The sequence below is a fragment of the Suricata suricatta genome, chromosome 17 (assembly GCF_006229205.1).
Source record: "Suricata suricatta isolate VVHF042 chromosome 17, meerkat_22Aug2017_6uvM2_HiC, whole genome shotgun sequence".
Classification (NCBI taxonomy): Eukaryota; Metazoa; Chordata; class Mammalia; order Carnivora; family Herpestidae; genus Suricata; species Suricata suricatta.
Genome location: NC_043716.1, coordinates 33,043,020 through 33,059,829, shown reverse-complemented (window position 1 = coordinate 33,059,829; position 16,810 = coordinate 33,043,020). Strand labels below are relative to the sequence as shown.

General features: G+C 43.8%; 1 protein-coding gene across 1 annotated transcript in view; it reads right to left on the bottom strand.

The window, feature by feature from the left end:
• Window positions 1-13,073: 13,073 nt before the first annotated feature.
• TOB1 (transducer of ERBB2, 1) overlaps window positions 13,074-16,810 on the bottom strand; it is a 4,192-nt gene continuing 455 nt past the window's right edge. The window contains exon 2 of the mRNA XM_029927612.1: window positions 13,074-15,030. Coding sequence (XP_029783472.1) covers window positions 13,840-14,874 — 1,035 coding nt within the window. The 5' untranslated portion in view covers window positions 14,875-15,030 and the 3' untranslated portion in view covers window positions 13,074-13,839. The remainder of the gene's footprint in view (window positions 15,031-16,810) is intronic.

Genomic DNA, 16,810 nt, shown 5'->3' with positions numbered 1-16,810 from the left:
ATGCAAATAAAGTTCTTGATGGCCATCCTCAATATCCCTGAGTTCCTAAAGAGGTATGCAGGTTAGCACCCGCACACTTGGCCCCATCAGCAAGGTACTCCGGGGAAGATAGGTTTGTACTCTCAGCTAAATATGATGGAGAGGGGCTGCTCAGAGGAAGGAGACAGTAGGTACTAGAAGCTAAGTCCTCTCATGGCACGCACAGTGCCCGAACAGATGCTATAGTGCTTCTCCCAAGGATCATAGTCCACCTACCAGTGGGCCAGCGACTCAAAAGCTCTTTGGAGACACCTATGCTGTAGCTGCCATCTTGTTTCTTGTGTGGAAATGCTGATTGAAGGTCTAAGAACATTTTGTCAGGGTCATTGTTACTATAATTCAATGACATAAAAGGGGCACCAGATATTTTAGGTTGTAAGGTCTCTAAATCTTGGTACCCAGGGTGGGTGGTGGTGAGGTGAGGTCAGAGTAATGGAAAGGCAAGGGCTCTTGGGTCAGACTGCCTGGGCTCACCTACTGGCTATGGGATTTCGGGTAAGTTAGCATCTCTGTGCCTCAGCATCTTCATCTGCAAAATGGAATGATAATCGTACACATAGTGCCTCTCCAGGAGTAGTCAGTCCCGGGTCTGGTTGTTCCAACTGGTTGGGGGATACTTGCTGTTACATGTTCCTGCCTGTGGCTGGAACAAGAGCCAGGTCATTAGAACAGGCTCCTTTCCCCAAAGCTGCCCTTGGACAGGGGGGTAAGAATGGACACAATCTCTTCTGCTGACAAAGGAAGAGTCTAGTATGAGGGCAGCTGGAGGCGGGGATGAGAACAGAGACCCGCAGACCTGCAAACAGAAACAAAATGAAGTAATGGGGTCAAGGTGGGAACCTCTGGGACATTCATGGAGGTTCGAAGAGTTACTTCTCCAGCCTTCGTCCCTGACCTCAATACCTCAGAGCAGGGAGCTGAGCTCTTACTGACTTCCTAATTCAAGCACCACTCCACATCTCAATGCACCACAAGGGGCAACAGAATAAAAGAGGATAACAGCCTTGGAGTCTTGATGTGACCAAACAACTCAGATCCAGAGCAGTCCTTACAATCATCATAGCCAACAATTCGACCTTATGACAGTAATAAGAGAAGCTGGGGTTCACGGATGAGCACAACGCAGCTTTCGTGAGACTTGGCACAGATGGGGACCCATCCCCGCCTCAGAAGGTGGGTGCTCTTTACCAATCAGATGCCTCTTTACCATTACTAAGAGCTAACAGCACCTACTATGTGCTCATACATTACCTCCTTGAATCTTCGCAACCCTGTAAGGTGGATATTACTTACCGCTATTTCAGAGATGATGACATTGAGGCTCAGTTTTTCCATGGCCCCCTGGCCAGGCAAGGAACCAAGCCTAGGTCGGCCCATGAGACCCCAGAGCCTGTGCATTCAACCACATGTATAGCTCCTTCCACCACAGAAGACTGAAGTATGGTTTCCTCTCACTTTTGCTTCCTCTCCCTGCGAATCCACAATTAAGTTTCACTGCCTAGGATTCTCATGAAAATGCATGTTTTGAGGCCAGCTAACCTCCCCTAAGAAGACCGAGCACAAGCCCTTGAGACTGAAACACAGGAAGAGAGAGAGCGGGGGCGGGGGAAGCTAGGGGGTTCAAGCCCCACCTCACCGAACAGTAGAGAGAGCTCAGGTTGTTCCCTATGGGGAAGAGGATTATGCTAATGCTCTATAGATTTTACAGAATCCTCACACTAACGCTACTAAGTGAGCCTTTTCAGATAGGAAATCTGGGGCTGAGTAGCTTTATCAGGGTGCAGCTATTCAAGGGTGAGTTAGAGATTCAGTTCAAAGTCCTATTCCAAAGCCCATCTTCTTCCTGGTACAGGGTTACTGGGAATAATTTTATTTGGAGGCTTAATGAGGCCCCTAGAATATTATTATGTAGTTCTTAGAGCAGTTACCAAGGATCCCGGAGGGAAAACTGTAGGGCCTTAGATCTCCATCCCTGCTGGGCAGGGTGGGGTGAGGCACGGATGAGACGCTGGTGTTTCTTGTTCCCTTAGAGAAGACGCCGGCTTCTTTCAGAGCAGTGATGCTCTCTGAACAGTCGCCAGTCACATGACCAGCTTGTGGTCGTATTTTCAGAGGATGACAGAGTAGCTCAGCTGCCAGGGAAACTTAGGGGAGCCTAGGGAAAGTGGCCCAGGAGAAAAGTTATTTGGGGCTGTTCATTTCTGGCCTAGGTTTATATTAAGCTTTTCCTCCAAAGCCTCATTCTTTGATTTATGCTCAACCTGGAAGATAATGGTAAGCATCCAAAGAGCCAAACTGGAAAATGCAACAGTTGCGCTCGGAAAAGACGTGTTCCCCTGGTAGAGTGTGGCGATGGTGGATGGCAGGAGGGGGTGCCCTGGGAGTGCGTTGGGGCGGGGGTGGGGAGTGGGGGGGTGGGGTTGCTACCTGCTGTGAGCCCTGCTATTTACAAAAACAGAGTTTTGTCACTCAAGGTAAGGAAACAAATGAGATGACCCCTAGAGGGAGCTTCTAGCCTGAGGCGGTTTCCCCATAAGCTTCGTGAAAAGATAAGAATTAGAGCCATTGCAGTGTGCAACCTACGTCCGTCTGCCCTTGGACTCATATGACCTCCCCATCCCACGCCTGGGCTTGATGAATAAAGTTCTCTCTTCCATTGAGTCGCATCGGGGTGTTGACAGTGCGGAGCCTGCTTGTAATTCTCTTTCTCTCCCTGTATCTCTGCCCCTCCCCCATTCGTGAGCACTCTAAATACACACATACATACAAACCTGGAACCAAGGAAACCATTAAAATATCCAAAGTCATAGGCAGCTCTGCCTGGGAGGGATGGGGCTGGCAACTGGGTGTCTGTCCTCTGCCTTTCTGAACCCAAAACTTAGCACACACTCTTCCTTCTGTGGACATATCAGATGGAAGAAAAGAACCAGACCAGGCTTTTCCTCCACCGGGGCTGGGACTCTGAGGGAACCCATGCTTCCCCGGGGGACCCCTTCTTCATCACTTCATAAGTCCCCCTCAGATGGACATGCTTCTCCTTTTTCTGTTCATACTTCCACATTCTCCTGTGTATGATCATTTGGGCACACGTGTGTTATGTTCTGTTAGAATGGAAGCTTCTTGAAAGGTCATAAAAGTTTATATGTACCATCACCAGTTCCGACGCCAATAGATGTTCAATAAATGTATTGAGTGGATGAAACAGGTGTTGTTTGAAATGACATCTCCCTTTGCCTGAAACGGTTTAGGGACCTGAGGGGAATCTCAACCCCAGGGCAGATCCTGAGTCAACCTCACCCTTTTGCTATGGTAAGTGCTAGAAGAGTTGGGTATGGTTAGCGCCTTGCATTACCTCTCAAAGAATCTGAGTACCCAGACAGTAGTAGTGATGTGGATAAATACAACTAGTACATGACCTTCAACTCTCACAGCCTACTATGTTCTGTTTCTGGTGATTTCCCTTTCCTCTCTGTGCCAGGCAAAGGCTGATACTCAAATGAGGCGAGGGTGGGTGAGGATCCCAGCTCTTCCAGGACCTGGGTGCGTGGCGGCCGGGGGCGTGTCTTGGCACAAAGTGTATTTTATTTTATGATTTTTTAATGTTTTATTTCTGAGAGAGACAGCATGAGCAGGGGAGGGGCAGAGAGAGAGGGAGACACAAAATCTGAAGACAGGCTCCAGGCTCTGAGCTCTCGGCACAGAGCCTGATGCGGGGCTCGAACCCACAAACTGCGAGATCATGATCTGAGCTGAAGTTGGATGCTCATCCAACTGAGCTACCCAGGCGCCCCGCAAAGGGCATTTTAGATAATGTCCCCTAAGTAATCAAGCATAATTCTTTTATAAAGCCCTCCTACTGAGGCCAAGCAAAGGAGCAGGATTGTGTCACAAAGGGTCGTGAAGGGTCACCGACTCTGGAAACAGAATCCCACAGTTCAAATCCAAGCCTGGCTCTACTGGCCTTAACTGTCACAAGCTTCCTGCTTCTGTTTCTTTATCTACACATGAGGGAAAGAGCACACCCTGCAGAGGGCTCTTAGGAAATTTAAGTGAGTTAAAATGTACAAGTGCTTAGGGGCACCTGGGTGGCTCAGTCTGTTGAGCCTCTGACTCTTGATTTCGGCTCAGGTCCTGATCACACGGTTGGTGAGTTTGAGCCCTGAGACGGGCTCTGTGCAGTAACAGCATCGAGCCTGTTTGGTATTCTCTCTGTGTCTCTCTGTCTCTCTGTCTCTCTGTCTCTCTCTCTCTCTCTCTCTCTCTCTCTCTCTTCCCTTCCCTACTCGCGCTGTCTCTCTCAAAATGAATAAATTAAAAAGACACCATACAAGTGCTTAGAACAATATCTAGCATGTAGCAAATACTATAAAGTGTTATCTATTATTATTAAGATTCCTACTTTGGTTATTCCCTCTGGATTTTCTAAGAATCCAAATAATGCCCAATTTATTGTCATCATATAGGCAGCATGCAAGGTACAGGCATGGCTCCTACCCCTCCTCAAAGTTTGGAAGAAAACAATAGCCATCAGCAAAGTGTGATGTGCCCACACTAGGTGTCATTGGCTTGGGTCTCCCAGCTTCTGCAAAGCCTCCCCTAAGAGGAGCTGATCTCCAGGACAAGTCCCAGGGCAGGGTGCCCAGAAGCTCCTTCTTTCACTGTTCTCTCACTTTCCCAAATCCTGCAAGAAGGGCACATAGAGGAGACACACACTAACCACCTTCCTACCAGCAGCCAGACCCTTCTTCTCTGGCAGAGGCTTCTGGGGAGGTAGGGTCTTACCTCATCTCTCTATTCCTTTTACACAGAATCTGATAAGTCCTTTGAACTGTTGTGGTTCAGATAATAAGTCTCCTTCCCCCAAAACATTTCTTCCTAAATTACAAAAAGAAAAAAAAATTTCCTTCGAATCTTCCAATCTATCGTAGGATTCAGAAAGATGACATTTCCCTAGGTGAGCCTCTTTGTAGCCCTCTGAAAACTAGGTGGTTCTCAAGGTCCTTAGTAAAAGGGCTTCTGGTGACACCTTAGTTTCTAGAAAGGCTTTCCAGGGACCACAGCTATCTTAAGCATTGGACTAAAGTGGTTTGGAGATCCCATCACGTTTCCTGGAAATAGAAAGGAGTAAGCAGAGTGTCAGACACCAGGACTCTACTGAACTTAATGATGACACTTCACAAAAACAAAGAGTGTTCTTTTTGGGAAAAGAGCCCTGAGGTCAGTATGCAGATCTGGACAATCAGAGAGAAAAAAGATGGGGCCCCTGGGTGGCTTAGTCACTTAACCTTCCGACTTTGGCTCAAATCATGATCTCGCGGTTCGTGAGTTCGAGCCCCGCGTTGGGCTCTGTGCGGACAGCTAGCTCAGAGCCTGGAGCCTGCTTCAGATTCTGTGTCTCCCTCTCTCTCTGACCCTCTCCTGCTCTCATGTTCTCTCTCTCTTAAAAATAAACAAACATTAAAAAAAAAAGAGGCATGCTCATTACAAAACAGATCGAAATCCAACCTTCATCCTTACAAGCAGTGAAGTGATGGGTGGGTGGCAAAGAAAAGCCATCTGAAAGGGGCACCTGCAGGTAGAAAAAGAGGCATGAGTCTGCATTGCAGGGCATCAGGGGTACTATGGACAATGTGATTCCATTTCCTGCCCAAACTGACAGGAGCATATAGCATTCCCTTCCATCAGTGTCCAGAAGTCCGCCATTTATACCCATTTGCTACAAACCAAACTAGAATGAGGCCACGTCCATGCTTGCCACATTTCTTTCTCCGTGCTCCCAAAGAGGTGAGGGCTCCAGATCCTCCCAGTTCTCTCAACAGTGGTCAGGAAGGAGAAGGAGACTCAAGAGCTGTAGGAGGGCATGCAGAGGCCCAGACTTTAAAAATAGTTGCAACCTGATGTCTGGCAAGGAAGTTTATGTTTGACTTTAACATCCAGTACCTAAAAACCACAAAAACAATGCCTAGCTTATTTTGTCAATGTGGCTTTTCCACAATTATTTTTGAAAGACTGGAGTGTATAGACAGAAGGGATGCGACCCACACTATATGCCAAGGTTTGTCTAAAAATATTTTACACCTGTTCTCTGTTCTGCACACTGGTCATATTTTATCGGTGAAGTAAAGTACTCGTAATGCCAGGCGGAATGTGTTTTTCCTTCCAAGTCCTCCATGTTTTTCCCTTCTGGAAAGCAAACCTCCTCTTCGTTTCTACCTGCACTAAAATAAAGCTCGCACCACTATCCGTAGGATGGATCTGTCGCCAGAGTTACATTTAAATACTCCTGTTCCCAAGCCAGAGTTGTTTAAATAGGAACAACCATTTCAGTACTTTCCACAACAGCATGGACTGTTTGGCTGCTCCCAAAAGAAACGTCAACCTCTATTCTGGGTTTAAATCGACTTGCTGATTGAATGAAAAACAATGCAGAAACATGCGTTTCCCTATCAGCGCCTCAAAACTAGAGACACCCGCTTGGGGGTATTTATCGCCGAAACACAAATCGAATCGCTTTTAGGATATTACTGTAGGATTTTTATTGAATTCTCTGTGGATGCAAATGACAGATGGGAGAACAAAGTGTTGATAGAACAAAGAGGTTCTGGTCTGCATTTACATTTCTGATTTCAGAGGTCACCAAACTGAGGGTGAACGTCAGGACTTCGTGCCCTCTGAATGCTGTCAACCCCTAAGAACACACGTTCCATCACCTCACCGACAATTTTTCATAACGAGAGGATTAGCGCCTCATGAACTGCTTGAGGAAGTATATTGCTATCACCGCACCCATTGTGCAGATGAGGAAACTGACCTATCTGAGCCAAACGACTTAATATGCTTAAGGAAGGAATTAGACTCCATAGCCTCCAGACATGAGCTGAATGTTTTCTTCCCGGGTTTGCCTAATTGTGAGATGATCTCAAAGTTCCACTTAAGGACTGTGTATAAGGCAAGTCTTCTAAAATATAAATCTTGAACCTCAAATATTGAGAAATATTTAGCAGAAGTTTATTACTTCACATTCCATGAATAACACGACTTTTAGCCCAAGCTAAACTTCCAAAAGCCCACCAAGGGTTCAACAATTCTTCATCCATCAAATTCTAACTAACCCCAAATCTTAAAACTTAGCACTCAGCCTAACAAGATTCAGTCCATAGAGAAACTACCAAAATTCTTTTGAGCCATTTTGAAAATGGGTTTTTCTGGGGCACCTGGGTGGCTTAGTCAGTTGAGCATCAGACTTCAGTTCAGGTCATGATCTGGTGGTTCATGAGTTCAAGCCCTGTGTCGCGCTGTGTGTTGACAGCTCAGAGCCTGGAAACTGCTTCAGATTCTGTGTGTGTGTCTCTCTCTCTCTGCCCCTCCCCCACTTGTACTCTCTTTCTCTCAGAAAGAAATAAACGTTAAAAAAAATTTAACGGTTTTTTCCATTTATTGTGCTATTTAAACATGTTCAAAACTCATAGCAACACTAATGGGAATATAAATTTATCCGTAACAACTTATGCTTCTAAAATGCAACTTTTAACAAACACTTGTGTCGAGGGCTGACTTTCGATACATTGCAGTGAGGGATCCGCTCTGCTATGTCTGAAACCCTGACTCAGAAGCCAGTCCCCTACAGTGATTTAGCACTAGGTTCCCCACGACCCGAGTGCGTTGTGTGAGGGGCGAAGGAGTTGGCCCCCTTTCCTAAAATGCGACTTTTTAAACCCAAATATATTTTGAGTGTTTTTCAAGGGAGGCTTCTTTCAGAACCAGTGTGGAATAAGAGGTCATTTGGTTTCCTTAGCGTTTTAAAATTAACGGCAAAAAGACCATCACAACATCTGTACATACAGAAAGCATGATTTCCAAGTAACTTAGAAACAAATCATAGGTACTAGAAACACATTGTTGAAGACTATTTTGGTGATTTACTTGACCTTTCTTTATAGTCCATCAATAGCGCAGGTGAAGAAGGTGTGAGAAAAGAGCTGCAGGAGGTCAACAATTACAAGTCTACTTAGAAGTAATGGGGCCACTAGTCTTAGTCTGAGGGTATCATCCAGTGTCTCTAAAATGAGAGAAGCAATTTACGCTATTGAATTAAGAAAATCAACCAAATTAAAGCACTGACTTAATGATTCCTAAAAACATTTCCAGATAGCCTGTAATTATAGTTTATGACCACCGGAAATACCAAGTGTATCTCCCTTAATACAGCACCAAGACTTCTGAGCATGGTCGAGAGCCTTCTCATTAACGCCTTTGTAGGGATTCTACCAGCCATGTGGCCAGTACATCAAAGATAGTCTTATTCCCCTGCCTTCAAATCAGAAGAACGACTAATCCCAGGGAACAAAGCATCAAGTTTAAGAGCATAAATTCTGGAGCTTCACTGAGTTTGAATTCCAAGTCGGTCACGTATGGGCTCTACAATCATGGGCAAGTTGAACGGTCTCAGCCCCACTTCCGTAAACTGCCTCAGACCTGCGCTCGGCATAGAGGAAGTGCTCAATGAGCATTTGTTAACCAAAGGATTTAAAACATTTTTTTAATGACTTTGACAGAAGTGTTGTACTAATTTTCCAGTGATATGCATAGATGTCAATCCAAGGTTCGTTAAACATGAAGAAAGTATCTTCCTAATAGAACACACACACACAAACTGAAGAACTTGGATCTCAAGTGGCCTCCCGGGCCAAATCAATTAAGCATCAACTGATTGGCACAGTGAACACTCGGCAATGGCAATTTTACATACGTGTCTTCTAATAAGGCTATTTTCCTCTTACCTGATCTTGCACTGATAACAGCCTGCATTGTAGTCAGGCAAAGATAGGTTTGTACTGTGCCGTGCCTATGCTATCCTGAGTCTGTGTAGGGAAAGGGTATGGGAGATCTCCAACCAGCATTTTATCTCATTAGCTTGAGTATATCCAACTGGAGATTCTTTTCTGTATCATATTTTCCCGATATATTCCATAAATATATTTAGATATTATTTATAAATGTATATTTATATATTATCTATATAGAATACATAAATTTATATATTATCTATTCTATATATAATAGAATACATATATTCTATTTCTCTCTATATATAATATACTTTTCTCTATATATTCATTATATGTTACAGTGACTTTTAAAAAAGTTTTTTCAGTTTATTTAGAGAGAGAGCGTGCACATGCAGAGAGAGAGAGGGTGACAAAGAAACCCAAGCAGGCTCTGCACTGTCAGCACAGAGCCTAAGGACACAGGGCTCAGACTCAAGAACTGAGAGAGACCATGACCTGAGCCAAAATGAAGAATTGAACATTTACCCAACTGAGCCACCCTTATTTTTTTCAAGTTTATTTATTTAGGGATGGGGGAGGGGTACAGAGAGAGAGGGAGAATCCCAATCCCAAGCAGGCTCTGCATTGTCAGGGTGAGCTGAACGTGGGGCTCGATCTGACCTGAGTGGAGATCAAGAGTCAGGCACTCAACTGACTGAGCCACCGAGGCACCCCTAGAGTGACTTGTTTTAAAATAACCTACCTCCTAAAGATTTGTGAGAGTCTCTCAATTAAAATGCCTGTACATAAGAGAACTATATATGAAATTAACACCAACACACATTAGAACATTTTAAACTCAGGGCACCTTTAGTTTCATCTTCAAAAGCTAATATGTTAACCACAGTAAATAAAGATTGTCATTATCTTTAAGGAGGTGTTTTTTTAAGGAGGTGTTTTGTCTGAAGGTCTACATTGGCCATCTAATACAGGTTTAAAGCTATTCAAAGGAGATTTAATAATACACCTGGTTTTAGAAAAGACGGGTGGTTAGAAATATTCTAAACCCAAAGAACTACTTTTTGGCATCATCTTAATCATCAGTGAGCTAGGTAATCCATAAGACAGTAGTTTGGATGCCAGGAATGGGCCATTCAGAGGCTGCTATACAGACAGTATCCAGAGTTACAGAAGTAAAAACAATGGGAAAGACCTATTAAGATAATTAACTCATCAGGGGTGCCTGCCTGGCTTAGTGGTAGATCATGAGACTCCTGATCTCAGGGTTTGTAAGTTCAAGTCCCATGCAGGGTATAGAGATTACCTAAAAATAAAATCTTAAAACAAAATTAACTCATCAAACCGTCAACTAAAACATTCACAAAGGGTCAAGAGTGTGACAGCAAAATGGGGAGAAAAAGATTTGGGACCAAGATTTAAGTAAGCTTTTCTAAGGCTTTATAAGGTATGCTAGACAAAAGTACTTTTAAATAAAAATATTTATTTTTGAGAGAGAGAGACAGAGAGAATAAATGCAGGGGAGGTGTAGAGAGAGGTGGACAGAGAATCCGAAGTGGGCTCCCTGCTGATAGCAGAGAGTAGGGCTTGAACTCACCAACTGTGAGATCATGACATGAGCCAAAGTCAGACACTCAACCAAGCCACCCAGGTGCCTCTGCCAAAAGTACCTTTTGAAAATTTTCCATTTCTGGGGATGACTGGCTGCTCAGTTGGTAGAGCATGCGAGTCTTGATCTCGGGGTTGAGGCTGAGTCCCATGTCTGGTATAGAAATTACTTAACAATAAAATTTTAAAACTAAAAAAGTCTCTTCCATGGCTAAAAATCAAAACCACAAGAAACAATTGTTGGCAGGGATGTGGAGAAAGAGGACCCCTCACACACTATTGGTGGGAATGCAAACCGGTGCAGCCTTTCTGGAAAACAATATGGAGGTTCTTCAAAAAGTTAAAAATAGAATTACCCTATGATCCAGCAATTGCATTACTAGGCATTTATCCAAAGAATAAAAAAATATTAAGTCAAAGGGATAGATAACATGCACCCTGATGTTTATAGCAGCATTGTCTATAATAGCCAAATTACGGAAGCAGCTCAAGTGTTCATTGATTGATAAATGGATAAAGATGTGGTGTGTATATATACATATATATGTATATATACCATAAAATATTTAGCCATAAAAATGAAATCTTGGCATTTGCAAGGACATGGATGGAGATACAGCATAACTCTGGGGGAAAGAAGTCAGAGAAAGATAAAATTCTACTTATATGTAGAATTTAAGAAGCAAAACAAATAGAGGGGAAAAAATGAGAGACAAACTAAGAACCAGACTCTTAACTATAGGGAGCAAGCTGATGGTTACCAGGGGAGGTGGGTAGGAGGATGGGGCTTAACAAGTGCACTTGTGATGAGCACTCAGCGATGTGTGTTGAGTCACTATATTATATACCTGAGAGTAATATTATACTGTATGTTAACTGGAATGAAAATAAAAATTTTAAACACATTTCCATTCCTAGTGAGCAAAAAGGGCACGAAAACAGAGCCTCTGTTCATTCTTTTTTTTTTAATTTTTTAATGTTTTTTTATTTATTTTTGAGAGACCGAGAGAGCTCGAGCAGGGGAGGGTCAGAGAGAGAGGGAGACACAGAATCTGAAGCAGACTCCAGGCTCTGAGCTGTCAGCACAGAGCCCGATGTGGGGCTCGAACCCATGAACCGTGAGATCATGACCTGAGCCAAAGCCGTACGTTTAACCGACTAAGCCACCTAGCACCCCATGATCATTCTTTAAAAAAAAAGTCTTCAAGGACACCAAGCTCAAATTGATCTGCTATTTTTGAACGCAATCAAGACCAACATATGAACCAATATGAGAGGTCTCTAAGATCTTTTGGCAATGCACAGCTCCTTAAGAGCTGGGAGATATTCACATCCACATTAAGTTCAATTACTTAAAGTCTGATTGTATGTATTAGTGTCCCAGGTTATTACAAATTCTATTGTGTATTTACTGTCCAGCTGCCTTAATTCTGACTTTCAGAAAAAGTATGTTAAAATTTGAGTCTTTATTTGTAAAAAAAAAAAATATATATATATATATACATATATATATATAAATTTATTTTTGTTAAGCCTAGGACTTTATCCACAAGGCTCTAGCAGAAACTAGAACTTAAAACCATTAGTGACTGTCCTTATACCATTCACACTCAGGGATCCCAAAGGCACGTAATTGATAGTGCTGGCAGACCAGACCTCCCGGTTCTGCTCACTATCCCCGAACTGCTTGCTTCATAGCCTCATTCTGTCCACTCAAGGACAAAGGCCTCACCATGGAGCAGACAGAACAGCTCAGCTCGGCTATTCCGAGTGCTTGTTTTCTTAAAACTTTTTATTGCTCTGAACTGCATGGGTAACAGACAAAGGCTTTTTGTACACTGGTGTCCAAGAAAACGCATTTAAGACCAAATTTATTTCACCAGTGACCCAGACAGTGCTGTTTCCTTACTATATGGACAAAGTTTTCTTCCAATTCAAGGCAAATTCCTAACCAATGCTAAGTCAACAGTTTCTCGAGGGACATTTAGACAGTGAAATGACTTATTTTACTTTAAAAAGTATCTCTCTTCCAACGCCCCACTTTTTTTAAAAAAACCCCTTATTCCAAGCCACTACAATTTGACGTATTATGGGTGAGTAGTCTTTGAACTCCCCCCCCTTCTCCTTCCAAAGCAGCAGGTTGGCTATCCAATTGTATTTAAAAAAAGAACGGAAACTTTCTGGGAAAATGCACACAGAATACTAACATTTCAGCAACCTATCCAATCTTGAGGAGATTTTGAGCATAAATTCTCCAGCTAAGTAGGACTGAACTTTGAAGTGTGAGGATTAGTAAGTACACCTAATCTTCTTCTTTAATAGGTCAGCTCTTTTGTCCAAGCAAGGTTTCTGAGCTATTCATCTCTCAAGCACAAACAGAAAACCGATCCAATGGCCTCCCCCTATACATTTCAAAGAAATCCTCTCGGGTTACCGGTGAATTTCATTTTACCGCGTGACTCCTAGATGTCAGCACGACACACTTGAAAACTTGCTGTAAACTAGGGTTGACCAGCTTTAGCATAACCACCCCTATTGCAGGGAGGCCAATGTGAGCTGAAGAAAGTTGCAAATAAATAAATAAAGCTGCCCCAAGCACTGGCCAGGCAGGGGCTTCAAAATAAAGACCACAAGAAGTGCTTTTTAATTTTAAAGAATTTTAATACAAACTTAATATAAACTATTTCAGTCCCTCTTAACATGTAAGACACTGACTCAAAATACTTTTATACCGTTTTTTTTCAAGTATTGCACAATATAGGTACAAAATTAATATTTACGATTACATTTCTTCCATAATATATAGCAAAAATCTTTAAACCTTTAACAGAAAATACATTTTTTTTTGAAAAAGCAAATATTCGTACATTTTAATTCCACCACTAAAGGAATATCCTGTACACAATTTTTAGAATAGTTGATGTCTTTAAGATGGATATTTTACAATTTCCGTAAAAAAAATACAACATGAAGCTGCTTCTGTCACAGATCACTGTAGTAAAAAGATATAAATGCAATACCGTGTCGTAGAAACAATATATATATCCTCTGATATTTTACAAACTTTGTACTAAATTAAATTATACAATTAGAAAAGACCAATAAACCCACTTATTAGTGCCAATTTTTTATAAAAAAAAAATCAGCCATGTCCTTGCTCTACCTTAAATACTGTAAGAGGCCATATCTGAGAGTATACTTTAAAATATACAGTCAGTATAAAATAACTTTGTGCTTGGTTGGCAAATGAAAAATGATGCATGTTTTATTTTTGTAACCAAGCCTGAATGTATCCTTCCTATAAGCTTTAAAAAAAAAAAAAAAATCTCAAGGAGGTAAAAAAAAAAAAAAATCCCCCTTGGGCCCCTGCGTTTGAACTGGTAAGATACATTTTTTTTTTCTCTTTTTAGTTAGCCATGACAGGCTGGAATTGCTGGTTAGAATACTGCATGTTATTTAAGCTAAAATTCAAGCCATCTACAAAAGACTTCTCGTTGAGGCCTCCATAGGCCGCAAACACATCAAAGGCATTGCTGTACTGGAGAGGACTGAGGTTGAGGGGGCTGTCACCGGGGAACATTCCACTGGTACTACTACCCTGACCCTGCATGTTAGGAAAAATAAACTCCTTGGCATTGGGGGAGAGCGCAGAGGCCTTCTGCGCCGGCGGCTGCTGGGGCGGAGGCTGCTGGGGCGGCGGCTGGGCGGGCTGCTGCTGGGGCGGCGGCTGCTGGCTGCCCAGGCCCAGCCCGTACAGAGAGTGCACTGAGGAGGAGATGGCTTTCTGCTTCAAGAGGTCATTCACATTCAGGCCGAGGTTGATGGGAGAAGTACGTGCAACCTTGTTGCTGCGGCCACTGTTCTTCATTTTGGTCGAGCCGAACTTGGTGGCAGCGAAAGTGGCAGTGGTAAAGGTTAAAGGCTGGGTGGACCGGGGCATGAAGGTAGGGCTTACAGCAGCAGAGTGACCAAAGGGAGGCGACGGAGAGCTCGACACTGATGAGGCTGGGTCACTTATGGGCATAAAAACCTGCGCCTCTGGGTTAAAGCTGTTTTTGATCTCCTTATCCAACTCGCATCCATTTTCATTATTATCATCCACGTAAAGCACCTTCACTGGTCCCTTTTCACCAATTTGGTAGGAAACCTCAAACGGGTCGATCCAAACGCTAAGGTCCTGCGGCAGATTGCCACGAACATCGTCAATGTCCAGGCCACTCTCTTTGGATGCTTGTTCAATCACCGGGTCCACCTTCTCCCCTATGTGTATACATCTAAACCCTGATCCTTTGTATGGCTTTTCAGGATACCAGTGCCCTTCATATTTCTTCTTCAGAAGTCTTTCAAGCTCTTCGCCAAAAATGTTGACACGTCTCCTGGGAAGCTTATTGTACAAATATGAGATAATAAAATTTAGTGCTACTTGGATTTCAAGCTGCATAGCTGCTATGCCACAAAGTGAGCTCTGTGTTTCAAGTCCCCTGACACACACACACACTCACACGCGCTAAAGTGTTCAGTTTGCGGCAGAGAAACAAACTGTCATTCAGAGAGCTGGTATTCTGTAGATGATCCTTCACCTTGGGCGGTCTTGCTCCTTAAAGAAACAGAAAACAAAACAAAAACAAACATGTCCAAATAAGAAAAATCTCAGTCCCACAACCTCTTCCTACCCCTAGAGTAATTTCACTTTCGAAAAAGTCTAATAGGCTAGAAAGTCAGAAAAATAGAATCAGCACAATAATAAAGAAATTTACAATAGGAAATTGTTTATTAGAGTTCAAAATCTCATGAGAAAACTTAGGATTTACAGTTAAAACAATATTTTCAACCCTATTATTTACTATGTTTTCCCTCTGAACACAGTGCTAAAAAACAGTACCTCTCTACACACGTAGTGTATTTCTTCCCTCAATTCTCACAAGATTATTTATTAGAAACTCTACACACCCATCCACCCACCTCCACACACATATATACCAGTTTTAGAAAGTGATCGTATTCCTGGTCACCAGTTTAGAATTCTATGTTTCAATTCATTCTGGATTTATGCTGTTTCAACCTGCTGTATCGTTAAACATTTAGACATCTGAGAAGTTAGGGAAATTATTCCGATTCCCAAAGTACATGATGCTAAAATTAAAAATACTAAATGCTAAATGAATTAAATTGCCATCCTTGTGAGCGAGAATTATGAACCAAATTATCCCATATAGCTGCTGCCTTGAATATACTAAGGGCATATACAATGTAATAATCGAGGTTCTCCGTACTTTTTCTTTTCCACTTATATTTTTCTAAGTCTGAAAATTTCTCTTTGGCAGCCAGTGTAACAAAAGCAACGATTAATTTCAATACTCTATTGATTATGCTCTTTAAAGGGGAGGGTTTCTGAGTTTTATTCGGATTTTCAAAACCACCTCCTCCTTCACGATAAGAGAACAGCCGGTGAGGCTGGTACGATAAGGTCGACCTTTAAAACGTTTGCTGGATCAGCACTGGGTGGGGATAAGAAAAGATCAAGGGCAAACAGAAGATATTTGCAAAAGGGATCTATTTGTACACGGAGCCTGATTTAAAAGGACACTTAAAAATCAAGTTGGTATTGATCCATCTGCTCCATCTTCCATATTCGTGGTGACAAAGGAAAAGGATCCCTCCCTGGCGGCCCCCAAACTACACTTTGCGAGCCCAAAGCCTGGGTGCCAGCAAAGGCAGCTGATTAAGCCAAATTGCTTGAAGGTGCAGCCCAGCGAAATTCAGGCTCCGCGGAAGGTACTTTTAAAGCAACGCCTTAAGACAGGAGTGTGAAGAATTACATAAACAGCCATTTGGGTCTCATTAGATTTCTGCTCACAGCCCTCGGAGCCCAAGCGCTGGAGCAGCAGCAGCAGCAGCAGCAAGAGGAGGAGGAGGAGGGAGGAGGGAGGAGGGAGGAGGGAGGAGGGAGGAGGAGGAGAGTACAAGTCTCCTCCGAAAAGGAGGAGGAGGAAGGAAGGCCACGAGAAATGGCAAAGCAACCACTCGGGGCCGGGCACCGGGCAGGTCGGGACGCCGGCCGCTCCGGGTCAGCCGCTCCCTTCCCCCCGCCGTAACCTGACCCGCCGCTCCCGCCCCCCGCCCCCCGCCCCCCGCCCTAGGCTCCTGGGACCCGGCCAGAGCCCGGGAGCACCGGCTCCCCCGCACCATTTTCGGTCCCGGCGGCCACCGGCCCCGCGGACCCCAGCGTCCCCCTCGAGCTCGCCTCTCCTCCCGGTCTCTCCAACCCCCGATTCCCGGCAGCTCGGCCCGGGGCCGCCCTTCCCGGCTCACCCTCCCGGTCCGGGCCGAACCCGAAGCGCCGGCCGGCCCCGCCTCCGGGACCCGAGCCCCGGGCG